At 42.8% G+C, this 26,876-nt stretch overlaps 2 protein-coding genes across 8 annotated transcripts in view; both read right to left on the minus strand.

Moving 5' to 3' along the window:
- The window catches only part of LOC146552631 (regulator of G protein signaling 6-like), a 49,663-nt gene extending 47,356 nt beyond the window's left edge, over positions 1–2,307 (minus strand). Inside the window, exon 1 of one of the 5 annotated variants that reach the window (XM_085256166.1) lies at positions 1,929–2,296. The gene's annotated coding sequence lies outside the window, so the exon portion shown is untranslated. Of the gene's footprint in view, positions 1–1,928 lie in introns of all 5 variants that reach the window. The other 4 variants (XM_085256168.1, XM_085256169.1, XM_085256167.1 and 1 more) reach the window with 4 other exon arrangements.
- Positions 2,308–8,181: 5,874 nt separating this feature from the next.
- LOC146552632 (signal-induced proliferation-associated 1-like protein 1) overlaps positions 8,182–26,876 on the minus strand; it is a 37,358-nt gene continuing 18,663 nt past the window's right edge. For 2 of the 3 annotated variants that reach the window (XM_085258309.1, XM_085258310.1), the window contains exons 4-21: positions 25,788–25,976; positions 25,451–25,625; positions 23,629–23,732; positions 23,220–23,377; positions 18,049–18,628; positions 16,648–16,922; positions 16,279–16,530; positions 16,031–16,174; positions 15,766–15,920; positions 15,601–15,683; positions 14,874–15,292; positions 13,839–14,045; positions 13,067–13,229; positions 11,859–12,060; positions 10,893–11,042; positions 10,556–10,688; positions 10,213–10,291; positions 8,182–10,116 (exon numbers count right to left, since the gene is read on the minus strand). In XM_085258309.1, coding sequence (XP_085114435.1) covers positions 9,973–10,116; positions 10,213–10,291; positions 10,556–10,688; positions 10,893–11,042; positions 11,859–12,060; positions 13,067–13,229; positions 13,839–14,045; positions 14,874–15,292; positions 15,601–15,683; positions 15,766–15,920; positions 16,031–16,174; positions 16,279–16,530; positions 16,648–16,922; positions 18,049–18,628; positions 23,220–23,377; positions 23,629–23,732; positions 25,451–25,625; positions 25,788–25,976 — 3,612 coding nt within the window. In that variant the 3' untranslated portion in view covers positions 8,182–9,972. The remainder of the gene's footprint in view (positions 10,117–10,212; positions 10,292–10,555; positions 10,689–10,892; positions 11,043–11,858; positions 12,061–13,066; positions 13,230–13,838; positions 14,046–14,873; positions 15,293–15,600; positions 15,684–15,765; positions 15,921–16,030; positions 16,175–16,278; positions 16,531–16,647; positions 16,923–18,048; positions 18,629–23,219; positions 23,378–23,628; positions 23,733–25,450; positions 25,626–25,787; positions 25,977–26,876) is intronic. The other variant, XM_085258311.1, reaches the window with a different exon arrangement.

Genomic DNA, 26,876 nt, shown 5'->3' on the forward strand with positions numbered 1-26,876 from the left:
AATACTCAAAGTAGCCCAATGAAGAAGCGCTGATGTGGAAGAGTAGTGGGCTCAATAGCATAACAAAACACTGACGTATGCAGACAGGTAGATGCACAAGATATTTGCAATTAACACTATTAGATAACCTCATCTGAGTTCATCTTATATAAAACTGCCACTGCAGTAAAGTGTGTCAGCAAGGAGGAATCAGGAAGGCACTAATTATGTATAAAGCACAGATGTCGGTGTCCTCAGCACACACTGAGTGCGGCTGCGACGTTGATGACTCATCTTAACAGAAAGCTGATGTTCATAATGAATGAACCTTCACCGAGGTGATACCGATAGTGGCTTTGAGCGTGGTTAGCGCTGGCCACTGTGTTTGTTGTTGTTTTTATGCTAAGCATAAGTAAATGTTGACTCCATTAGCTGCAATCATACAATGGTTACCTCTGATCTGCCTGCACTCCCAACATTAACCTCCCCCAGGCTTCATGCTTTGAGAGCCGCTGTTAAGGGATTTATTTACTTTCTCTAAGCAGACACACACACACACACACACACACACACACACACACACACACACACACACACACACACACACACACACGGAATTAATTCTGCTTAAGTAAGGATTTTCATAACCTGGTGACTGGTGCTTCACAAGCCCTCTCAGCTCCTTTTGCATTCGAGGTACCTGTAAAATGTAAAATGGCTTTTTAACCATTTGCTGGTCCTTTAATTGGGAGATGAGACTGGTGAGGAAGTAGATCACATAGTTTAACACATCCTTAATTTTTGGTGTGAGAGAAGAAAGCTGCAATTCATTGTTGTTGACAGTTATTCGTGTTTAAACGGAGCTGTGATAAGCTACCGAGGGGCAAAGAATAGTGGATACAGATGGCATTTTATGACAGGGACACGTGAGCGTGCTCAAATGAAACCTTCATACATTAAACCTGCAGCTGGCATGGGGGATTTGGAGTGGCTGTATTATATAATTGCAACTCGCAATGTTACAACTTACTTCAACTTTTGAAGACAATAGCCGTGACGGAGACGGGGGGTGGGGGGGGGGGGGAATCATCGGTGTTACCGGTTCGAACGGCAGCAGCCGTGCAAGGTGGCTTCGTCACTGTAGCTTTCATTTATTACACCGTAGAGCATGGTGATGCGCATGAGTGAATAAGTAATCATCCGCTCTTTCCTCACTGTTTGTTATTGCCACCAGAAGTGCAGAGTGCAGCACTCCTCATTGGCTAACACGTCTGTGCTCTTTTTAGAGTCTGAGCACATTAGACAGCTAATCTTTGCGCCTGCCTCAAGGGTCGTATACAGACAGAGGAGGTATGGATTGCATAGCACCTGTTCGAAGAAAACAATAGTGTACCAGTAGTTCAAAGCTGTAATTCTGGAGAGCAACTTCCTTCTAATGAAGCTGCTCAAACATGCAAACCCACAGACGCCTGTCCAAGAGAAACAGATGAAACAGGCATACTGAGAGCTGCTGAAAGAAACCCAAGTGGGCCACATATGCCCTCATGTACACCACATGTGTGTATGTGTGTGTGCGTGTGTTTCTACCCATGCATATCCACAAATCTAAGCACGCAGCAAAATCCAATTCATGAGGAAACACAAAAGGACATTGCGCACACACACACACACACACACACACACACACACACACACACACACACACACACACACACATATTCACAGAGGCAGACCCCCTGTGAGTCCACAGATGCCCGGTCAACTGAAACAAACTGGAATGAAACTGGCAGAGAGTTTGCAGAAAGAGCCACGCAACAAGCCGTGCTCCAGTTACAGCCAGAGCCATAAAAACAGCGAGTCCCAAAGCCCTGTTCACTTGAGGCAGGCGAACGTCTGCAGTGCAACATCTGTGACACCTGACAGTTGCTGATACTGAAGCGTTTTATTACCTTAACAACAAAATATCGCCCGGTCCACTCGGCTCCCCCTGGCTGGCTTCCCCTTAGCAACAAGCAGCAGGCAGGTTCATGGTATAATTGGCACAGGGAGAGAGAAGGGGATGGAAGCAGTGGAGCAGCGAGAAAAGAGAGAGAGAGAAAGAAATACAGAAGGGAAAAGAAGCTGGTTGGCCACTGCAGTATTCCTCTAGTTCTCCTCCTCCTCTTCTTCTTCTTCTCTCTTCACCAGCCCTGCCTTGCCCCGGCAGTTCAGGAGATCCTCATGTGTGCACCTCGTTCATCCCCCCTCTCCCTCTGTCTGCATGTGCACGACTCAGAGCGAGAGCAAAAGAGAGAGTGTGTTAGGGAGGGAGGGAGATCAAGTTGAAAAAAAGGGGGGAGGGATGAAGGAATTAAAGAGAATATAAAGAGGAAAACAGAGGGAGGAGAAAGACGGGCAGGAAGAGAGAGCGAGAGAGGGTGTGCGTGCATGAGAGAGAGAGAGAAGTGGATGCACAGCACAGAGAAAAGGAGGACAGAGAGATGCACACTGCAGCAGCAGCAGCGCCCACTGATGCTGAAAATAAGAAACATTTCATTAAGCGGATATTGAAATGCTAATATAAAAACAAGTTAGTGAGCACACACTTACACACACACACACACACACACACACACACACACACACACACACACACACACACACACGCTGGCTATAAATACATATCCCAGACTCTTTGAGCAAGCAACCTCAGAGAAAATGCTTTCATTATGCATTCAAAGCTCATGTATGAGAAGCCGCCCGGGTCCCAAAATTAGACTTTTTCTTGTATTTCTTAGTGGGGTGGGGGTGTGTTTCTTTTATCACGGACAAAGTCCACTTTCCATGTCCTCGAGTACGCCGAACATCCTCTCATGTTTCTTCCTCCACCCATTCAACCCATTCTAAATGCATGTTCTCCTCCCGTCCTCTCTTCATGTACACTCATTCAAGCTTAAATGGCAAACCCAAACGAATGAACCTTTTTCTTTTTCCCCCCGTCCGCCATAAATTAGATCCCAAAAGCCCCCGAGAAACACAGCCCAGAAATACATGGCATGGCCAATTTGTGAGTGCACGCGTGCAGAGTGTGCACACACACACACGCACGCACGCACGCACGCACGCACGCACACACACACACACACACACACACACACACACACACACAGATGCCTGGGTTTGACAAAGCCGGTTCACCAGCTATCAAGGAATTGTGTAGCCTGCTCCTCTTCACTGCACTTTTCCTTCTGTTTTTTCCACAGCGTGCTGTTTGGCACGGACCTCTCCTCGTTGCTTTTTGAAAATATTTGAGGAAGCTTCAAAATGTTCTTCACAACACGCAGGTTTAATCAAGCCTGAGAGATAAAAAGCCGCACTTCTCATTATTAGAAGTACAATTTGTTCGGTGTGTGTTTCTTCAGGCAAAGAGCAGATTAAAATTTGAACAACCCGAAGCTGCTACTGTTCTCTGTAAATGTTGTAACCAAGGGAAACTGAGGTCACAGATACTCACCCTTACCCTGCACATTTTCCCACTACTTATAGACAGGGAAAGAGCAGGAGTGTTACATCCTCCCAAAACTACAAAACTACTATGATAACTACACATTTACCCTTTTCGTACATCTGCAGTGATACATAACACACCTCACCCGCAGAATACAAACTGCATATGATCCATGTACCATCTTTAACAAGGTGACAGACAGGCAGCCGGCAGACAGGCAGGGACTCTAATCTGCTTTGAGGGGGCCAGTCCTGCCATAATCTGCATTAATGCTAAATTATTGAACAGCCTGCTCAGATCCACACTACTGCCAGAGACCAACAGTGCTAGCCACACACAACACAGCAAAGATCTCGCTTGCTTTTAGAGAGACTTAAGAGGAATGTTTTTAGGCTTTTTGCCAGATTTTACATCTAAATATGTGGAGATACACAGAATAGATTCATTATTTAAAGAAATTATTGTGGATTAGTTTGCTGTTTTTTTAAGGCTGTCTGAAAATATTATTTGCATTACTATTGGTACCATGGGAGTGTCATGCTAGTCTACAGTACTGTGCAAAAAAACCTCTCAATAATTAGTATAACCACCTTTATTCTACAAATCCTGAACTCTCTTCCACAAGCTTTGTTCAGTTTATTTAAGTAGTCTTTAGGAGTAGTTCTCCGGGGTTCTTTTTGGGTGTTTTTCTGTTCAGATATCATCTTACTGCATGACCACTGAGATTATTGTCATGCTGAAAATGAAGTTGATATTAAAGATGCTTTCTAGATGATCAGCTACAAGGACTGAACTAGAACATGAGGGAAAGGGCAGCCAATGTCCAAAGACAACATTTGAAAGACTTCAGAAAGCCTAGAGAACTGTTGCTCAAGACCGCTTTAAGTTTTAAGTTACAAGAAAATCTGCTTGGAGGTAAAATATAAAGAAACGAAGGGCGGCTCAAGACTTTTGCACAGTACTGCATATGCACTACTAGCCTTGCATGTCTGGATGCAGTTTTAAGATAACAGTGACATTAAGAAAAAGTGAAAGATTTATAGGGTATAATGTTAATAATACATAATTATCAATTATGTAAATGTTCTTGTTCGTTTTAGGTTTAGTTATGGTTACAGAGGCCTAATCTGTACACTCAACAACACGGCCTCCAATCACAAAACAAAAAGATGAATTTGACTGCTGGATATATACAATGTGTGTGTGTGTGTGTGTGTGTGTGTGTGTGTGTGTGTGTGTGTGTGTGTGTTAGCGATTAGCTATGAATTCTTTTAAACATGACAATTTGTTAACATCTGATCCAAAATAGCCCAGGAAGATCAGTCCTAAGCAAATGCGGCTTCAGCAGTCTGTGTAACACATTGTCATCATCTTACACTTTCAAATACAAATTCCCTCTCCGCCGCCATGCTAGCAGCAGAGCTGTCATTGCCGGGTAGACAGCTACAATATATTACATTTCATGACTTTTGCAATAATCAAATCAGAAGCAGAGTCCACCCCACTCTTACACTCAACAAAAATATAAACGCAACACCTTTGTTACTGCTCCCATTCCCCATGGGATGGACGTAGAGACCTAAAATTCATTCCAGATACACAATATAACCATCCCTCCCAAACAGTGGTCACAAATCAGTCCAAATGTGTGGTAGTGGGCACATCTGCCATATTGAGATAATCCATCCCACCTCACAGGTGTGCCACATCAGGATGCTGATCTGACATCATGAGTAGTGCACAGGTGTACCTCAGACTGCCCACAACAAAAGGCCACCCTGGAATGTGCAGTTTTGTCTCACAGCAAAATGCCACAGATGCCACAAGCAATGAGGGAGCGTGCAATTGGCATGCTGACAGCAGGAATGTCAACCAGATCTGTCGCCCGTGCATTGAATGTTCATTTCTCAACCATAAGCCGTCTCCACAGGCGTTTCAGAGAATATGGCAGCACATCCAACCGGCCTCACAACCGCAGACCTCGTGTAACCACACCAGCCCAGGACCTCCACATCCAGCAGGTTCACCTCCAAGATCGTCTGAGACCAGCCACCCAGACAGCTGCTGGAACAATTGGTTTGCACAACCAAACAATTTCTGCACAAACTGTCAGAAACCGTCTCAGGGACGCTCAACTGCATGCCCGTCGTCCTCATCGGGGTCTTGACCTGACTCCAGCTCGTCGCCGTAACAGACTTGTGTGGGCAAATGCTCACATTCGATGGCGTCTGGCACGTTGGAGAGGTGTGCGCTTCACGGATGAATCATGGTTCACATTGTTCAGGGCAGATGGCAGCTGAGAATGTCCCAGTTCTTGCATGGCCAGCATACTCACCGGACATGTCACCCATTGAGCATGTTCGGGATGTGCTTGACCGGCGTATACGACAGCGTGCACCAGTTCCCATGAATATCCAACAACCTCGCACAGCCATTGAAGTGGAGTGGACCAACATTCCACAGGCCACAATTGACAATCTGATAGACTCCATGCGACGATGTGTTGCACTGCATGAGGCAAATGGTGGTCACACCAGATACTGACCGGTTCTGGGTCCCCAGACCCCCAATAGCGCAAAAAACTGCACATTCCAGGGTGGCCTTTTGTTGTGGGCAGTCTGAGGTACACCTGTGCACTACTCATGATGTCAGATCAGCATCCTGATGTGGCACACCTGTGAGGTGGGATGGATTATCTCAATATAGCAGATGTGCCCACTACCACACATTTGGACTGATTTGTGACCACTGTTTGGGAGGGATGGTTATATTGTGTATCTGGAATGAATTTTAGGTCTCTACGTCCATCCCATGGGGAATGGGAGCAGTAACAAAGGTGTTGCGTTTATATTTTTGTTGAGTGTATGTCCCAATAGTGCCAACAATATAAACATTAACAGTTGAGCTAGTTGAGATGTTCAAACACTACAAGAATCATATTTAGCTCATCTAAATGTCACTGCTAAAGGCACATAAGACTAGATTATCTTTCACATTTGTTTTAACTGGATTCACAAAACAAAGGGACTTCTAAGGCCAGTGTGGCCAAGAGAAACTACTTTAGTGATGATTACTTAGCAGTGGCTCAGTAGCCAGAAACCTGCAATCTCAGCAGTGACTATGTTTTTGCTACCCCTACCTTAGCTTTGCCATTAACCAGGGTAAAGCGCTTCATATGTCTCCGAGCAGACTGCTCTCTCACTTGTCATATTAGTAAACAACACTTGATGGCACTAACAATAGTCGTGGCAAAAGTACAGAAATCCTATACTTCATCAGACGTACAGATACAACTGTCTAAAAACAGTCCAGCAAAAGTTAAAGTACTGATTCAATTTCTTTACTCAAGTAAAAGTTAAAAAGTACAGGGTCTGAAATCTAAGTAAGCAAGCAAAAGTAGCTCTTTGAATTATGTTTCTACCAGCTGTTTTTTGTGTTATACTAATGTAATGATAAATCTTCTAATATTAGAAGAGGGGAATGCAAATTTTACTTTAATTTCTAAACAAAAAAATGAGGAAAATTTTAAAAAGAATCTTTATTTTCTGATGCCTACATTGTAGAACCTGATTGAACAAGATGTTTCATGAGTTGTCCTGGCTGATTTACATCCTCTTCACTGACAGTAACCGGTTATGCTGTCTTTTTTTCTAGATGCTATAAAGTTGGAATTCATCATCAGCTAAAATTCACATTAGTCTCTTCCACACTTGATGTATCTCTGACCATGAGCACTGCAGCCACTGTGCACTAACAAACTGTTCTTCGCCTTAATTTCATCACAACACTGATCTGCGATTATGCATCTTTCATCTCTTCTTTATGCGACGTCCCCTGGTGATTAATACACGAACCAGACTTTCTTTTATTTGTTCCTGTTTAGCCTTAAATTGGTTTGATGTTTGAAGGCCCACAAATTGGTTAAACCAAAAGTAACAAGCCTGCTTTGAAAATGTAAAAGTACAGATATTTTTTAAAATGTAGGGCGTAAAAGTAAAAAGCTATCAGAAAAAAAAAAACTCAAGTATAGATAATTGAAAATTCTACTCAAGTACAGTAACAAAGTATTTGCACTTGGTTACCAGCTCTCTGGCAGGTTTAAGCCATTCAAAGCAGCACATCACTTGTAAAGATGTCTTATTGGTTAAAAATAATAGAGTGCTACCAAACATTAAAAAAAGACACCACCATCCCTTATTTTAATTTTACAATACAAAAATAAGCATTAATATCTATTCTATTTCTGCAGTCGCTGATTAAAAACAGGCAGAAATAGATTACATCTTCAGTTATGGCATGAACTCAGAAGGTCATTTTAATAATAGCAGGTTTGATACAGAATAACTGCTATTTGAATGACTAAACATCCAAACAGGCCTAAATCACACCAATCACCTGCTGGATGCATAACGGTCCACGTCTCCGCCCTGCCTTCTCTCAGGATATCCTGATCAATCAATCTGTCCCACGCAGCCCTGAATGTGTCTGGACAACCGCCTTGTGTAATCAAGCTTGAGTGGAAAAACAGCACCTCTCTGTTAATCACAATGCAACAGCGGGCAGCCACAAGGCCGCCAACAGGTATCCATTTACTCAAAGCCACCTCATATAACCCCCAGCAGTTGTGCTAGTTTCCTATTTTGCTCTTGTTGATGAATGGCATGTCTAAATCGCAGTACATTAGTACAGACCACTCAGCAAGACAAAGTGTAATTGAACAAAATATCTTTAATAGATATAAACTTTTTTTGTGTGTTTGTTTTTACACATCACAGCTCAATGGAAACAGAATCACATGCTGACACACATGTTAAGAATGAAGGCATAGGGGCAATCTGCTACTGTACGGGCCTACGACTCATTTTGTCTGAGTCCGGCTTGTGGTTCCACTCTGCACTAGCAACTAAAGCAGAAAGACATCAAAAATAACTGTAAAAAATAAGAACGAAGGTGCGATTTTGATGAATATTAAACTCTCCTTATATACAGTTGCACAGCATCAGGGTACAAAAGGAAATAGTTAAAGTATGAGGCTTAAATGAGGACTGAGCTCGGTCATCTGCAGATCAGATTCTGTGTGGGCTTTCGCGCAGATTTACAGAAGTACAGAAAACTGTAGCTGGGATTTCAGGATTTACACAGCATCTTATCTGCAATAATATAACAGTACCAACTGACTCCATCCAAAGTTTTAGGGATCAGATTGAGGCATTTTAGCGTGCTATGGGAGGAAAAGGATGTGAGCTCACTGTAGTAGTATTTTACATCTTGTCAACACTAAGTGGCGCTCTCAAATCAATCCACTGCAGCAGGCAAACGTTTTTAGGATTAGAAATATCAATATGTTCTCTAGCACTGTACTCTGGATCAAAAGTTACCCGGCTCCTGCTGGAAACGTTTGAGTCAAAGGATACATCTTGTCACGTAGGAAACCATTACTTGTATATACTGTACATATCTAACTGCATATGGCTGTTTTGCTTTTCTTGGCCATCATCTTTGACATAAATACTCTTTACATTATTATATCAAGGGAAGGCATGAGAAAAATAAATGTGAAGATCACATATTTACAATAATCTGAATAAGTGACACTGAATTGTCGATTTCTATCTTTATGGCACCCATATTGTGTTTGTAATATATATATTTTTATATCTTTTCATGTGACCAGTAGTCCTATACAAGTTTTACTTGCAATAACCCTCGCTACACTTGCACAGTCTTTTACATAAGCGATACAGACAGGCACTCGACCTTACAGTGTTTACAGTATGTGCTATGCAAAGGGTCTGTCTGTCTATCTGTGCCTACCTACCAACACTAACCATCAAAAATGCAACTCCCATCCTCTCTTATAGTATTTACTTCACCTTTTTTCTCTTTGTTAGTAATACAAAAATAATCAGATCAGTGTTGTTATCTGTGAACTGGGAAAACTGGAGAATGTCTTAACGGCAGCACATTTACAGCACACCTGTCAATTAAGATCAGCAACTCTTGAAGAAATTTTAATTTGTGTTAGAGTTTTTTGTTTAATTGGAAATCCGTTCACTTAAAATTAGGTTACAGCTGGGGAGCTAAACAGTGACTTTAAATCCCTTTAGGTTTGGGTTAGCTTTGAAATCGTGCTCTCGCTTTCTCTGACATGCAGGAATACCAACAGTCCATTCAAGGGGGGGGGAAACAAAAACATGATATTTTATGAGCTCCTAAGTAAGGGAGAGCATGCCGATGAAAACTGACACACAGATACGCCGCTGCTCTTTTTTGTCTATCACCCTGGATTCTCCTTTGTCTTTTGTGGTCACTGTTCAAACAGATCCATGAGGCTGAGGAAGGATGATGTTTACATCCATGTTGGCACTAGTTTGTAACAGTACAAGAGCGACACTGTTTTGTTTTTTTATGTGATTCTGCTGTGCACCGAACATTACTGAAGAGTTTGAAATCAGCTTGAGTAGTGGTTATTCTCCCAGTGGAGAGCAGGTCAGCCGCAGCGTGCATCAGTTCATGTCGATGGTGTTAAAGACCCACTCTGTAAACTTCTTCAGCTTGGCGGAGGCGCTGTAGGACTCCTCGAGGAGACGCTGGTTGTCCTCTCGCAGGCCCTCAATTTGAGCTTGTAGTGATGCCTTGGCATCCTTCTCCTAATGGTTACAAAAGGCAGGTTCATACTTAGATTTTGCATCTATGTTTGAGGCTGTGCCGAAGAGGAACAGGATCAATCTAGCATCACAAATCACCTTCTTTAGGTCCTCCTGTAGTGCCTTCACCATGGATTCTAGCTGGCTCACTTTCCCCATCAAACAAGCTGGAGTCTCTCTGTGAGAGGAAAAAGCTTGACATTAGCTGGGACCAACATCTCACCTTAAATGATGGGTAAATGTTTCTTAGTCCAGTCTTTCTCAGTGATGGTACATGTAGCTTAGCAATCCCCAACAAACACTATTGTACTACTGGCAGGATTCATCGGTGATGCAGTGGTGTGCGATTTGCGGAAAATCAGTGTTTTTGGTGGCACACTTCTGGAAAAACCAGTGGATGAAAGCAAACATTGGATCTAGGCCATGACCTGAGGCCTCTCACCCTGGCGAAGGCTGTCTCAGTGGAGCCGCCTGAGGCTCGGCCTGCTGGGGACTGGTGGCTGCTGCTGCTGCTGCTGCTGCACTCTCAGCCATGGAGTTCTCCTCCTGGGCTGCTAGGAAAACCAGCCTCTGCTCTGATGTATTAAAAAAAAAAGTCAAATGTTATGTTATCTGACCTAAACAGAGAACAAATACAGTGTAACAGTGCCCTCTTCTGATAAAAAATTAAGATAGCAGGTGGATTTCTCTATTACAAAACTAACTTAACCTTCACTTCAAATGTCTTTTTGTTGGTGGTTTGTTTTTAAGGATGAAATGAAAACATGACGCCTGGTTACCCTCAAAGGCCTTGGCAGCATCTACCAGGTGGGCCCAGTCAAGCGGGCCATCTGCCCCCGTGTCAGGCAGGGGCATGAGGACAGGCTCTTGCAGCTGTTGTTTCTTCCCCTCTTGGTCCAGCTCTGAACTGTCTGGGGCTGACAGGTCTCCTGGGAAGGAAAAGAACACAGTCAAACACAATGAATGAGATTTGTATCTGTTTTTAGGGGGCTGAAGATGGGAAACTTTATAGTCAATGCTTTTAGCACGGCATGGCCAAAAGACTTTTTCCGTAGCAGTGTGCTTTGTGTGTTTAAGCTTTTATTCCATTATCTGCAGATTTACGCATACTGTATATACAGTATTGTGTAAAAATCTTTAGCCACCCTCATATCTTTAGATTTTGTTGGGAAAACTGGAAATGGATGCGAAGAGGTATGCAAACGTACATGGTAATACAACATATAAGGCAAAAAAAGAGTTTGTACAATTCTAACAAGCTTAAAGTTCCAATAATACTTCGCATGACCACTTTTATTCTTCAACACAACTATTTTAGACAAGCTTTCCTCTCATTTCTTTAAGTATCCCTCGGGAATAGTTCTCCGGGCTTCTTGGTGGACATTAAAAGCTCTTCCTTAGATGTCGGCTACATTTCTGTTCTGTTCTCTCTCAGGATGATCCTACACTGCTTGCGTAATGTTGAGCTCTGGGGAGGACATTCTTTTTCAATCCAGGTTTGCTGAAGACATCTTTAAAAAATTACAACAAAGTCAGGCTCCTTGGAACAAAAAGAAAGGGTTGGCTCAAGACTATTGCACAGTAGTCCATCTGCTCCATTATGAACAAGAGGCAGCACATAACGAACCATGTTTGAGTTAGAAGGTTTTTTAACGTGGGAAACTCTTCCCGATTCCTGATGCGGATGCGTAAACCACTACGCTTTGGAGCCACTACAAGTTCAATCACATAAACTAGATGTTTACCGAGGGATTTGTGCGATGCTCGCCGACTCGGTCCGTGGCGGGCGATGGGTGAACGTGGCATGGTGGAACAGGAGAAAAGAAGGTCAGTAGGCGTTTCACGCTGTCCACTAGAGGACGGCTCCCTCTGCCCGCTGTAAATGCTCTCATCAGACAGGGTTCTCTGAAGGGAACGTCGACTGGGTGGGGGGCCTGGAAACAACGGCTTCACGAAGGGATGGAAGCAGACGAGAAGACTCAGGTAAAAAGCGAGAAAAAGAAAAACTGCATGAAAACACTGAAGGGTTTTTATTAATATTCTATTGGGGTTGTGTCATATCATATTGTCCGTGATAGTAATAATAAACACTTTTTAGCAGGGCTTTAAACAGCTGGTTAAAAACCTCAACCCAATATGTTATATCCCAGGTAGTTTCATCATGTGGTCTTGTGCGGCCCCTGAAGAGTTACAATATCAGGTTACATTAGCTGTTGTTAAACTAAAGTACTTTTTGTGTTTGTGAGAACCTTCACAGACATAAAGTATTTAACAGATATTTTATATTTTGCTTACAACTTCCAGGTTACCTAACATGCTATTGTGCTTACATTTGACTTGTGAAGCTTCGCTACTATGCAACCATAATACTGCTGGCACCTCGTTTTAAAACAGTCCTTGGTGAAATGACAAACACTACATGTCCTTACTTGGACTGATGATGAGGTGAAACTGATATTTTAAGCAGCACAAGATGAACATAATGTATACACAGAGACAGAAAACAAGCCTTAATTTGTTATCAAAGCAAATGTAGTGGTTTATTAGAGTGGTACCAGGAGCATTATCCATAATCATACAGTTACAGTAGCGGGAAAAGAGTAGAGCCTGACTGATAGCGATACTGTACCAATATTTGGTTGATTCAAAACGCTGATATTCTCTTATATCACCTGATTTTTTTTCTTTGACACAGGAAATGTAAACATATTTCTTTAACATTTCTTATGTGTAGTTATTTATTTACTCGTTTAAGAGCTGCCCGACTTTGCTTGGATCAGCATGTTGTTTTGTTTGTGGTGTTCCTAACAGTTGCGGAGTGCCATCTGGTGGACAAAGTATGATAGCACAGTTAAAGGGTGTTTCTTCAGTATTGACCACTATAAATGCTAATACCGACAGATCGTCAAATTGCTAAGTAATATAATAGCTTATCGAAAACATCTCCCTGTACCTTCTCTTCATTTGTAGTGGGTGGAGGGCTGTCAAGTGTGATGAGCTTCTTTAAGTCTTCCTCCAGGCTGGACTTCGCAGTGTGCCGCTGGGGAGACTGGGAGCCCCGGAGATTGGCCCTGAGCTGGGGTTGACCACCCAGCAAACCATCACTCTGGTGCCGTCTGAAGATTAACATAAAAAAAACAAAAAACGAATTCAGGCAGAAATCTCTAGAAACGACAAAGCATGTCTGTGATTAGCAGCAACCAGTTCAAATGCTCAGAATGGCAATGGCAGCTGTAACTGTTCCCAAACCAAGCTGTTGGCGATCTGTAGTCGAATAAATTACTGATTTATTGCGCCAGGAAAAACCGGTTTGTGTGAAAACATTTACCACCAACACAAAAGATAGGAATCGGCTTTCTGACCAAATTCAATATGTGAGAATAAGAGTGCAAATTTTTTTTGTCTTCCTACAAACCAAAGAATATTGATCTAGAATATTACAGGGTACAATACAAAGCACCTTCAGAAAACTATAAATAAAACTGAATAGAGTTGAATTGATGTGGGAAAAAATAAAAACTCACCACACGGTGGCGCTGCTGACCAACTTTTTAAACAACACCTTTAAAATTAGCTGACCACTCAGTGAGACAAAGATAAAATATGTCGACATGATTGACAGCAGGATCCACTCTGCACTAAGTTATAATATTTTATCTGCATGCAATGGTGCTTTAGAAACAATTTTGAACAGATGTTTAGTAAAATAATTATTTCCATCTTACTTGCGAGTGCTGCCAAAATCCACCGAGTTAACAGTTCCCCCAGGCTTCCTCCAGCCAATGAGATACTTTGAGGTGGCTCCTTGACGAGGGTAGAAGCTCTTGGAACCTGGGGACTGGGAGTTTGAGGATGTGGGTGATGTGGGCACAGGAGCAGCCTCATCCTGGGGGGACATGGGCCTGCAGCCTGATGGACCAGAAGAGGCTGAGCTGGGGACAAAACAAAAAGCAAGGGCAGAAAAGTGTGACACAGCCTTACAATTTCATCAGTATCAAACACAGAGAGCAGACTGATTGAAAAGAAAATGCATTAGTGATGCATTTTCATTGCACTGATGTATTTTATTTTTCTTAATGTTTAACTATCAAATTACCTTAGTTACCTTTAATAAAGCTGAACAAACAACAAAGAGCCAGGCATCCTTAAAACCCATTAGTAAAGGTGTTCCTTCAATATATGTATCCAGATATCTCTGCAGACTGGATAAACCGATGAATTCATAAATATTAAATAAGAACACCGTGTCCTTGCACTTCATTTTCAGCTCTTTAAAATAGCATTCCTACAGAGTTTGACATTAATGCTTGAATTTTCCAACATCGAGTTTTGTGTCTGTGCACGAACTATAAAACAAAGCTGCCAATGTACAGGTCTGGTGGAGCCGAGTTATTTCTGGCTGAGTGAAGAAGAGAGGCAGGAAAGCTTTAGTTGATTCAAAGGAAGTGGGATTTAGAGGAGGGGGGAACAGTGCTGAGCTCACAGTCTGCATTTCTAGCAACTTCAAGCACTTCCTTTCTATCATGGATACCCAGAGACGGAGATACATGCAAATGCAAAACCACAGACACAGATATTTCATTCTTCCGCTCCCCCTTTGTTAGTGCCAAACCGCAGAGCTTTGGACTTCTTTTCAGCCGGGACAGTGCAGGATATATCTGGACTACAATGAATCACTGTCTGTTTAATGAAACACTGATGCAAAGGATCAGATTCCTAGACTGCCTATGTAGCTAAATTCTAACAGAACAGCAGCACACCTGGAGTGGGCGGCGCCATCACTTGGGCTATAGGAGCCGCTATCGGGACCAAGTGGCAAGGATAAGGGGCTCTTCCCTGGGATCTCGGTGCCTTGAGAGATGACAAGACAGTCTGGAGTTGGAGGTGAAGTGTCAGCGGCCATCTGGCCGTCTGGTGGCTCATCCTGCCAAGGGATTTTGTCTTTTGCCATGAAGGCACCAGTGGAGGAAGCCGTGCTGCTCTGCGTGGCAGTGAAGGAGGTTGCGTCAATGCCGCTGTCGCTGGAGGTACCCTGAAGATAGCCACTGAGATCCAGTTCACTCCGCACTCCGGAACGGGAGCCAACTTCGTACCACTTCTCGTCGCTGTGGGTGGAGCTGGAGGCGTTGCTTGACAGTGTGTTGCTGCTTGACTGGCTGGATGAATAGGGAGCATCTGCCTGTTACCAGATGAGAAATCTGCGATCAGTTTCTAGATAGAAAAACAGGACATTTTGCTGCAGCGTTCCCCCAAAGACTGTTTGTTTTTTGTCACCTCCCATAACTCCTCATGCTGCGATCATATTTACCCCAATGTTGGAAACATTTTAATTAGTGTGCTTAGCGTAGATTGGTTCATGGCACACAAACTTTAGCTCACAGTCATACGATGCTAACTGTGATTAAACAGCAGACCTCTTGTTAGCACAGGGCCTCCTTTATCAATTCAGGAAGGAAATTACATGTGGTGGTGTTGGCTATCACTCACCTTGGTGCTCTTGTTAGGAGACACGTGGCTGCTCTGCTCTGACGGCTGAAGTCGAGGAATCACCACCTTGGAAACCACGGTGTCTAAGACGTACGGAAAATTTAGAGCCCATAATGCAAAACATGTTTTTTGATTTACCAACACTGAGGTAGGAGTTCTGCCTACCTGAGCTGGGTTTGTCCCCTGATCTGCTAGCGGGATCACCCTCCCCAGGTCGTGACCATCCAACACCTGAGCTCGACGATACTTTGATCCCATTGGCGCCCTCACCTGCCACATGGCGCACAGATGAAACGGGGGACTGGCAGTTGTTATTAAACCTGAAGAGACATAAAAAATGTTATCTATGTTGCTGTGTAGCACACATCAAGTTTTAAGAAAATATATATTTATGAAATTTAGTCTGCATAATTTGTAGCGATGAACTCACCCGTCAGGCATAGACTTTTGCCTCCAGTGGGTGGAGGCCATGGTGTCTGTGTAGGAGAGACTGGAAGGGGAGTTTGTGTTGTGCAGTGTGCGTCCCATCACAATGGAGCAGGCAAGGGCATAGTTGTCATTCCCTGGGGAATATCTGTGGACACATATGGATGCGATTAAAGACATATGTTACAACCAGACAGAAGTTAGCTCTGCATGTCTGCAAGTTTCATAACAGCATTATCGTTATTATGTGACCTTTTGGGGTTGAGCGGTCGACCATCGCTAGACACACTGCGGGGAATAGCAGCGGGATTACTTAAGTCTGTGGGCGGGGCCTTGATGAGGGTTCCTCCAATGCCAGCAGCACGTGTTTGAGGGCTGGATGAGGTGCGTGGCCACTTGGTGTTGTTGTTTGTGGAGCGAAAGGGAAACTTTAACTCATAGGGCATGCCTTCTTTGTGGTTCTTGTAGTCCACAAGTGGCATGTGGTAGATTTCTGAGCAGCCTCTGTTGGCACATGAAGCAATCGCAGTCAGAATACTTTAAGGATAGCTTCAAAAGCCACAAACCAACACATCAACTACAGTCTCTCTTGTATCCATTTGTGACTTATATCCACAGTACCTGCGTGGCGTTGAGTCTTCATGTGGAGGAATGATGACCACCTTTACAGTGACAGAGGTTCTAAGAAGATCAATCATTTGCTCGTGGGACAGCGAGGCCACGGACACCTTGCAAATCTCCACTAAGCGGCTGCCCTGCCTGAGCCCAGCCTGCCAGGCATAGCCGTAGGGCTCCACCTCTGCTACGATCCCCTCGAAGTTGACATGAAAGCCCAGCTGGCCCAGGGCGTTACGACGTAAGGTCATCTCTGTGGTTTGGCTTCCCTTGGTCAACAACTAGAGAAAAGACGGTGTGAAAGATCAAGGTTGAGTCAGAAAGGTGGTGAAAAAAAAAGGGTGGATGAAATGTATTGTTAGTCACAAGCTGACGCACATATGTCAATAACATAACACGCATATCATAATGCATTTTTCTGCACAGTTAGCCTGATCCATGGCTCCAAGGGTTGAAGAAAATTTTTTGAGCAATCCGGTTAAAATTTCTTAAAATTGGTGTCTGTCAAATTTTTCAATTTTTCGGCCCTTTGAGCACCACATGGAAAATGCTAATTTGTTCAGTATTTCCAAAAGAAGAGAGCAAATTCTGCAGGTGATCTCTATAAAACTGGACGAGCAATGTCAAAACAATCCAGATGAATCTGGATAAAAAGCACCATAGGCTTTTACAGATCCTGTATATGCCTTTCTTTATTGAGTTCACCAAGTAGAAAACAGTGGTCTGAGTTTTGGATGTTAAAAAAAGAAGATGAAGAAGAAAGAGCTCTTTCCTGTACTGTCAGCAGGAAATCCTTTTTTACTTTATCATTAAGCAGAACTGCAGTGTCTGATGAATGATTGAAATATCCCATCAAAAGTGCCGCTTTATCTAGACCACAAGGAAACCCTCAGTAATGATATGAATTAAACTACTATGCATTATGCTTGGCATGACTTTTAATCACAGGGTCAGTGCAGCATCTGTGGCTTTGTGGTGAGTCCATAATTTCAGGCTACGCCCTTATGTTGCTGTAATCATCATCAATAGTTTTTTTTTTTCAAGCTACTGTTGTCAGGGAAGTGGACAAAGGGAGAGTGTGTCCTAACACTTAAAAAGACTTCACCAAGCACTTTTTGGCTGCATTATTGTTCACATACACGGTGACTCACAGACTGGGACTGGTTAGCTGGGTGATTTGGATTTTTACTAGATGATACTAGAAGATAACCAGCTAAAGAGTAAATATGCTGATATAAAAGTAAGAATGCTTTCACGATAGTCACAGCTCAAAGCATCTCTGTGTGTGTTTATTACAAGATGCTTGTCAGAGGTGCACTTTTTAAGGCCTGCAGCCTCTGATATCTGCAGCAGATGGTGTATGCTATACACATGTGTGGCTACAGAAGGTAACGGTGCCCCACTGACCTCCAGTCTTTTGACAACCTCTCCAAAGTCCTCCGTGTTGTTATTAATGGAGCGCAGCGATACGCTCTCACCGCGCTCATAGTAGATCTTCATAGAGGCGGGGCTCCCGGTTGACCAGCCAATCACATCGCGTGTGGCACAGTTAAACACGACCGCTTTGGCCTCTTGATCCAGCAGGATGATGAAGTCGTTTGAAATGGCCAACAGGCACTCGCGTTCAGCCCCGGCTACTTGATCTTCGGCATGAACCTGCCAGGTTATAGCCCCGAGGCTCCGTAGCTCCGCCCCGCTGTACGGACGCACCTTCTCCCGCCGTTTGTGTGCCAGAGAGATGAAGGGGAACTTCCCAGAGGGTTCCACTGATGTACTGGTCACGTGTCGCTCTGCCAAATCCCGCAGATACTCCTGCCGTGTCCGTGTTGCCATGGCGCCAAATTTATTTGACTTATGAGCTGCGTTCTCAGCGTTGATGACTTTGGCCAAAAGGAAGTCCCTGAACACAGTGGACTTGGGAAAGGTCACGCCTTTCGGGATTGGTGGGCCAAAGGAGGGAACGTCCTGGGAACGGGTGACGGCCACACTGCAGAAGAAAAAGAGAAAAAGAAGTTTTAAATACTCAAGAATTCATATTCTCTGGACTTTCCATTAGCAAAATTGTCAAGAAAGACAGCTGTATGTTTTGTTCCAGTTATAGATTCATTATGCATTCATTTTTAAAGGTTGCCATGACAGCGATATACTTTTCTGTAAACACTGGGACACCATGAGCAACGTTATGGCTTTAAAGCAAGGGTGGGGAACTCCAGGCCTCAAGCGTCGGTGTCCTGCAGGTTTCAGATATCACCCTGGTCAACATACCTGAATCAAATGATTAGTTCGTTAGCAGGCCTCTGGAGAACTGCAAAACATGTTGAGGAGCTAATTTAGCCATTTAAATCAGCTCCATTGGATCAAGAACACATCTAAAACCTGCAGGCTTTAAGGCCTGGATTTCCCCCACCCCTACTTTAAAGGAAGGGCATTAGTCTAGTCATGAATTCCGAACTGACCAATCAGAATGCATTACAAGAATGCAAGTGTTTTGATGGCAAAATTTTCTTCCTGTAAGAAAAAATCCCAAAAGAAAACCAAAGGACACGGAGGAAGGAAGTGTTATTATGCATTGATAATTAGTTTTTGTTTCTTTGAGTTGGGGTTAAGGTCCAGAAGCAGGTATAAATAATTATTTCAGCCTTTTAGCTTCATTGACTCCTTATCATTGCGCACTATCTCCCAAGCGGCCAGGCTGAATTTCTTTGTAGCCAGATTAACAGAAAGTAGAATGATACCCCAGGATTGGCTCTGGTAAGGATGAGTTTACTGCATAAGCATGTATATTCAATTATTTTAAAAGGCATTTTAAAATTGCATATAACTTTTTTTTAAAAACACATTCATAAAAAGTGGAGTATAGAATATGCATATGTAAAAAGATAAATAGACTGAATTAACAAAACACAACATACAGTTTACTGTATGGTTACCTCACCTCTGACCTTTGCTCTAAAAAGGAGGGTGTTCTAATTCCTACAGGCAAAGCTCGCGTCTTGTCCACTGCTCATATTACATTTCTACACAATGGCCGTTTGAGTTAAATTACTATCAATTAGTAACTGTGTGGCGATGCTGCCTTCTACATGTTCTTCATTAGAAATCTGGGAAACTTTACAAGAAAAACCTTTCAAAAGACTTTAAACTACCAATGAGGAAAAAAACTTGTCTGCCTTCTTCCTTTATATAAGTATAGGGGCTATATATAGCTATAAGTGCATACGTGCATGTACACTAAAAACCGAAAAAACTAAGACGTGGTCTCGGATAAGCTACTTTGACAGTCCTGACAAAACTCCATCCAGCCCATTAAACAGATAACACAGCCTCTGCCTGTAGCAGAAATGCTGCAAACCATGGCCGACTGCACTCAGCATATAAATGCTATACATCCAATCCTAGATGACAAGCCAGCTCCCAGTGATGACACCCTGCCACTCTCTGCTACATCATGGTATATGGAGGAGCAGCACTGTGGCTCTGGCTCGCAAGCACAAACAAAGATCATTTCCTAAACAAAGATCTGGTTACGCAATCCTGCCTCGCTGGCCCCGTGTGACTTTGAGGCAGCGGTTGAAAGCAGCAGATTAGCACCCCGCTGGCCCCAGGCCACTTACTCCTTTAATGCTCCGGTTTGGCTCAATATGACCTGAGAATTATCCAGATCTCAGCAGCAGGCAATGACAGGCTATTAATAACTAGATGACTCAACAAATAAAAACATGCCCTTTATTAATAGAGATTAAAGAGGCAAATGCATTGTATTATAGTAAAGGGAAACAGGGGAGGAAAGAATCTCTTCATGTAAAACAAAGTTTCAAGCTAGCATATATGATGTGCAACAATTTAAGGAAGGAGTGTGAAAGGGAGGGCTACTGAGCAGCTGAACTGTAAATCCCTGCATCAGGTACTCTTGTATGGTTTTGACCACCACACCATAGCATGCTGAACTCAACACAAACATGTGTAACTTACCTCCTGTCTTCATCAAAAAGTAACCAAGCTCTTCAGATTACTGCATCGAAACACTTATATTCAATCAAGGCGGTAAACAAACTGTGCCGATGCTAACTTAATTCTTCCTTGTTCCTATAATACAACACCCAACATAAACCACGCAATACTGTGTAGCAAATCCTTGTAACTGAGTTCTCGTGTCCAGACTCTTTTTTCTCCCCCCTTAAACCATCAGGGGAAGGCATCCAGGGAAAGACTTGTGACAAACAGTCAGGAGTGAAGTCTTAACACATGGTGCCTCAGTCCACACAGAATATGAGTTGAATTCGAAGACTGAGATTGTGCGGATGATTCTTGCGTAGGGTAGCAGGATTGTCTTCAAGGATTCGGTGTCTTGGGCCTCTCCATTTCTTCCATAAGGTAAACAACAAAGATTTCTCTCTTTCTTTCAGAGTATAAACTAAAAGATGAACCCTTTATGCAAAAAGAAAAACAAACGAAAGCAGCCACGAGTCAATGAGATGGAGTAGCTCATCAGAAAAAAAGAAAAGTCAGCACGGAGAAGAAAAATAAAAGGGCTCGAAATAAATTAGCCCAAATATGACGCCGCCGTGGCTGAACAGACAGAAGGTTGGCTCGACCTGTCTGCTCCTCAGGTTGGCTCTGTGAGCTCTGAGAAACACTGCTCTTAACAGTCCTCCCCACTCACATGCATGTCCATTGAAGAGAGCACTTCATGTGCATGGCGCTAACTCCTTCAGACCACTCCAACTCATGCTGCCCAAAGGCAAAGTGGCAAGCAAGGAAAGGAGGGGGAGGGAGGGTTGAGACTTGTATTTATATGAGTGTGTGAAGAGTGAGTCTTTGAGTGAATTAGTGTACGGCGGGTGGGGGGCAGTGTGTGCAAGTGAGCATGAGAAAGAGGTAAAAGGAGAAATGGGAGTAGGGGAGCGAGTGGGAGCAACTACATGTGTATAATATCTGTGTGTTCAAAGCACAGAAAGAGCATGTGCAGTGGGGTAGAAACGCATAAGTGTCAACGCCACACAGCTCCACGGGAGAACCCCCATCAATGTGACAGCTACTGCACAAGTAATTTCTTCTATCTGACAATAATCAAACTAATTCACACACATACAGATGTGCAGTGGAAACGCAGCTCACGAAGACGGGACAGCAGCCAGGCAACAGGCTTTTATGCTAGCGTTTGCCTTCCAGTCAGTGCTTTTGTCTTAATGCTACTGTAGCTACCTGCATGAAAACACATCTACAAGCTCTGAAAAGTGGTGTGGAGCTTTTAAGAGTCCCATAAAAGGATCCGGTCCCAGACAGAGATGCGAAGCCAAAATCAGATTTTCATTCAACGTCACTGCTGAGGTTCGTCAGTTTGACCCACTTAAAATTGCAATGCATCTCGTTTTCACTGCACATGCTCATACACTGCCAAAGCATCGTCATTCAGCATAAAATTCTGCTGTCTGGTCTCAGACACAACCTGCTTTGCAAAGATATGCACAAGGTTTACTTTATGTAATTTATGTACATTAATTTATGTTAATGTATAACCACTACCTTTGAGGAGGCTAAACCTTGTTAAGGACTCTGCAGGTCCAAAGCGATGTTCTGTGCCTTTGAGCCTAAAGATCATGAAGGATCACACCAATAATCTTGCAGCAAAGCTACTTCCTCTTTTTAAGAAACAGCAAATCACAGAACAGGAAAGCACTGACTGCGAAAAGGAAGAATTAAATATTTTCACCATAATTTGCTTAAAAATAACATCCAGTGACTTTTGATAATTAACAGAAAATATAGCTCCTCATCTATAACATTGCTCATGTATTTATATTGCAGCACAGCTGCCTCTAGACAGAGGAGTGATAAGGGAAACGGGCCCATTTCTTTAACCTAAGCCATGTTAATCTGGAGTAAAACTGGTCACACCAGTTAACAAATTCATCTTGGCCCAGTCCCCAGAAATACCATAAGCTATGATTGTATACTCAGAGTATATATACTCTGAGTATACAAAAAAATGGTTAAAGTACACAAGCTTAAGTAGAAGATGAGGTCGTACTGGACGGGGCTCCCTGGGATCTGTTTGTTAGAAAGTATGTGAACCAACACACTGTGCTGAAATCCATATTAAAACTAAATATGAGCATGTGCTCTGATTCAGTATCAGATTTATCAGGGAAGAATACCCCTTTGTCCTTGATCTGTATAAACACTTAATTTGGTTCCAAGCTAGACTTTAGTTTCCTTAATTCAGTTAAGGAAACTAAAGTCTAAAGTCAGTCCTTTGTTCAGCCAGCTTTATTCCTCTTTTGATGATCTTCCCCCTCACAACAAGACAGCTTGAGATATAATACATAAAGGCTTGCTGAGGTATACTAGGCCTCTTTTAAAGAACCAGAAAGGGTACAATTAAAAGCAGAGTCACGAGCTTGTCAGCCAAGAGACCACAGTTGTTTTAAAACTTGTTTTCCCTTTATTGTCTTTTGTGAATTCTTTTCATTTTCAATTTCGGGTCAAGTTTAGGCACTAAAAAGTACTTGGTTAGTTTACAGATTCAAAACAGGCTGCTCATGTTTCATCTCTGCTGGTCACGCTTAAAGACCCACCTGTAGCATGTGCTGTCGGAGCAGGGGTTGTGTACTCGTACGATGATGAAGACATGTTGAAAGTGGGAGCGAATAGTCTTGGGAGTGAAAGGGTGAGCTCCGGGCTCCTGGAACACTATGGTCACTATGTCGTTCCCAATGTGCCGCTTTCTCAGCAACTAGTCATTGAAAAACAAGGAATTTTTAGAGAGGCGTGACAACTGAATGTAAAAGTCATACAAAGGATTTGGTACGTTCCATTTACTGGCATTAAAAAAAAAAACACATTCTTTAAAATGAAACCTGATTCCTGAATGATAAGTCATAACATTCCTCTCTGATGTCTTTGTGGCGCAAATAAAAAGAAGTTTTTCCATTTCCGAAAACACAACTCAGGACATACCACGAAATATGTACTCCCCATCTTTACCTGCTGTTTGTTGTTGGGCGTGTAAGGCAGCAGAGTAGACACATGGAACATGATCTCATAATCCTTGTATGAAGTGTACAGGGAGTGAGTGCCCGTGGAATCTGCTGCAGGAAAAATAGGAATACAGTGTTCAGACTCATTGTATCGCTACTGCCATTCATTTTTCTTTTCAGTGCTTTTTTGTGCAAGACAGGATGCAATTTCACTGTAGCACAAACAGCTACACAATAGTCAGCTGTGGATCAATGTCAGCCTGTCAAAGCTAATGTTAATAAAGAGAACAATTAATTGTTTTACTCATGCATCCTGTAAGGGAAGCTCGTTACATTTTTCCCTGCCATTGCACAACAAAGGTCTAGAATTACTAAGCAGGGAAAAATAGGCCGAGACCACAATCGCAAAAAAAATAATAAACAAATATAGGAGCAGAGAGTTCAATGTGCAAATGTATGGAAGTTTAATTCATTTCCAGTGTTACAGCTGACCTGTCAGATTAATGTAAATAATAATTATTTACTATCACATTCTGATTAATCGAATGCTAACGTATTTATTGAAAATGTGCGCATCTATCTCATTTTTTTTAAATTTGCTGTGTGAGGCTGCAGATCTTTATTAAAGTCACGTACAGCACAGCCACCTGTGGGCAACAGACAAAATCTGAATTGTGGCAAAATACAAAATTATATTGAGTGAAACCTGAGCGTCATTATTACAGCACACTTCTCACATCTGTCTGAGTCACAATGGTAGTTTCATTTTGACATATAACATGTTATTTAATTGATCTGATAATAAAGAGAAGGTAGATTTGTGGCGTTTAAACACAGCTCTGCGTACACGTGCTGCTGGTTAAAGACCTGGAAACAGAGGATTCGAACCTGTCTGTATCAAATGTGTAAAAAAAAAAGATTACTATATGCTCTAAGTCCACTTCTGCTCTGTTACATTAAAATAACAGTATAGGAAACCAGCAGTATGTGTTTAGGCTGAGAACTCAGTGAAGAGGACAGAGGCCAAGCTTTAGCAATGCTAACCCCCACAGCTTTGAGCAATCCACCCATGGCAATTACATGTTAATTCTGATAACATCTCCCAATAAAATTCCAAATAAATCAACTCTCCTAGGAACAACTATCACAGCCATATCAGGCACAAAATAAGACATGCTTTTGTTTCAGCATTAAATAATGGCGCAATTTGCAGGAAATCACATGTATGATTCATTTAAATACACTCCTCCCCAAATTACGAGGTCTGAAAGAGGATTGTGTGTGATAAGCTCAGCTAAAATAACTCTGCCCATGCCTTTCAGTCAGAAACATCTTACGGCGTCTCTTTAGCAAATCCCAAAACAATTTTATTTGAAAGCCAAAAGTTTCGTACTATTGTAAACCAACAATAAATGTAGGGTAAATGATCTAGGGCCTCATTCATTCACCTAACGAATCTGTTTAGTCATGCCAGGCAACATAAAAGTCCTGATATAGTCACAACACATCAGGTGTCATTTTATTGTCTAGTGCCAGCACTAATAGACTGTTGTAGCGGGCATGTTGGTCAGAAGGAACAGAAAGTGAGATAAAAGCGGAGAAGATAAAGGCAAGATAAAGGGCCAAAGTTCAAAAACTATAAAGTGTAATATGAAGAAGGGGAAATCCAAGTCACCATTCACATCATGTCTTACTTTCACTACCAAAACGAAAGATATCTACACTCTTATATGCAATCAGTTTCAGTGATCAGCGGGTTTAAAGATGTGTCACAACTTAGTACTATTTACTGTGTGTGTCATCTATAAGTATGCTGGGGGAACTGTTACTTTTTGTGTCCAGCTGGGCTCTGTACTTGGTGAAGCCCCTGAGGCGAACCTTCTCCCCCAGCAGCTGGAGGAACTCTTCCAGGGCGGGACCGGCTACTTCGTTGTTGTACATTTCCTCCTCTGTGCTCTGCCCTGCTCGGCAGTACATCACTCCCACTTTTACCTGAAAACTCAGCTGGGAACAAGCAAAGACACAAACATGACAGTCAATTTATTTCTTTAATCTACTTCAGCAGTGAGCAGGTTGAATAAAAGAATTCCTATTCAGTTATTATAAACACACGTTGCAACACTTTAAACTTTCGATCCTTTGGAAAATTGTTTATTTTCCGCCTACCCCTTGTTCATCCAGTTTCATCAGCTGCTCAGTGACTTTGGGTGTGTTGAGAGCCAGTCTGAGGCAGGAGAGATCCAGCTCAGGCAGAAGATACTCCAGTACATCTTTAATGGGCAGACCTCGGCTGGTGCCATGCTTAGAGGTGGAAGGCACTGCATCTTCTAGTATAGAACCTCGAAGAGTTATCAGCTGGAAACGCAGAGATGAAGAACAGGAGATTACAGTGAGGAGCGCGAGAACCAAAGGAATGCACCTCAGGAATTTTTAATGCGCTTTGAACTCTTGGAGATGAAACACAGTGATAACAAAACATGCCTGCCCTGACACATGGAAGGAAACACAGGCTGCTGTGGTTCTTAAAGTCATAGCTGCCTCTTATTCAACCATTAAGAAGTTATGTGAAAACACAGAACAATCACAAAGTGCAACCGAGGAAGAAGAGGAGGTGGAAGGGCTTGTCTAAGCGCTCTGTGTACACAAAGTGTGCATTGTGCCGGGCTCTGGGACTGAGCTCAATCACTTGGCTATCATGAGCAGCTGGAACGGATGGAGACTTTCTCTCTCCTGCAAGCTTGAGGCTGTGCTGGGCTTGTTTTTACAATAGACCTGTGTTCCCCATGTCTAGAAGGTATGGTGGGGGTGTGCTTAGGTAATTCAGGCTAAAGTGTGGGGGTTTAATCACATGCACCTGTCCTGCCTCAGTCCACAACAAACAGCCCCAGGCAGATGCCTTTATCCACTGTCTGGGAATGCATGTCCATATAATCCCATAACGCAAAATTCAAAATCCAATATCCCAAGCCAAACACAGAAGACAGGGGAGCTAACACAACTACTAAATATGACAGTCTATTTTTACTGAAACAAAGACGTAAAGTTCTCCGCACAGCGGTTTTAGGTTGCTGACAGGCCTTGGAGGCTGGAGGATGAGCGCACTTCCTGAAGTTTCTTCACACATTGCTGATATTGTGAGACAGCTGAATAGCCCAGGGGTTGGTTGCATAACCAAAAAAAAACAAAAAAACAACCAAGGACTGAGACTTATTTTACCTTGAGCTGGTCTTCCTAATATGGGATGCATAGAGTTGT

This window comes from Mchenga conophoros, linkage group LG19 (assembly GCF_057382185.1).
Source record: "Mchenga conophoros isolate Kocher_MC1m ecotype Shallow Benthic linkage group LG19, M_conophoros_male_GT1.1, whole genome shotgun sequence".
NCBI lineage: Eukaryota > Metazoa > Chordata > Actinopteri > Cichliformes > Cichlidae > Mchenga > Mchenga conophoros.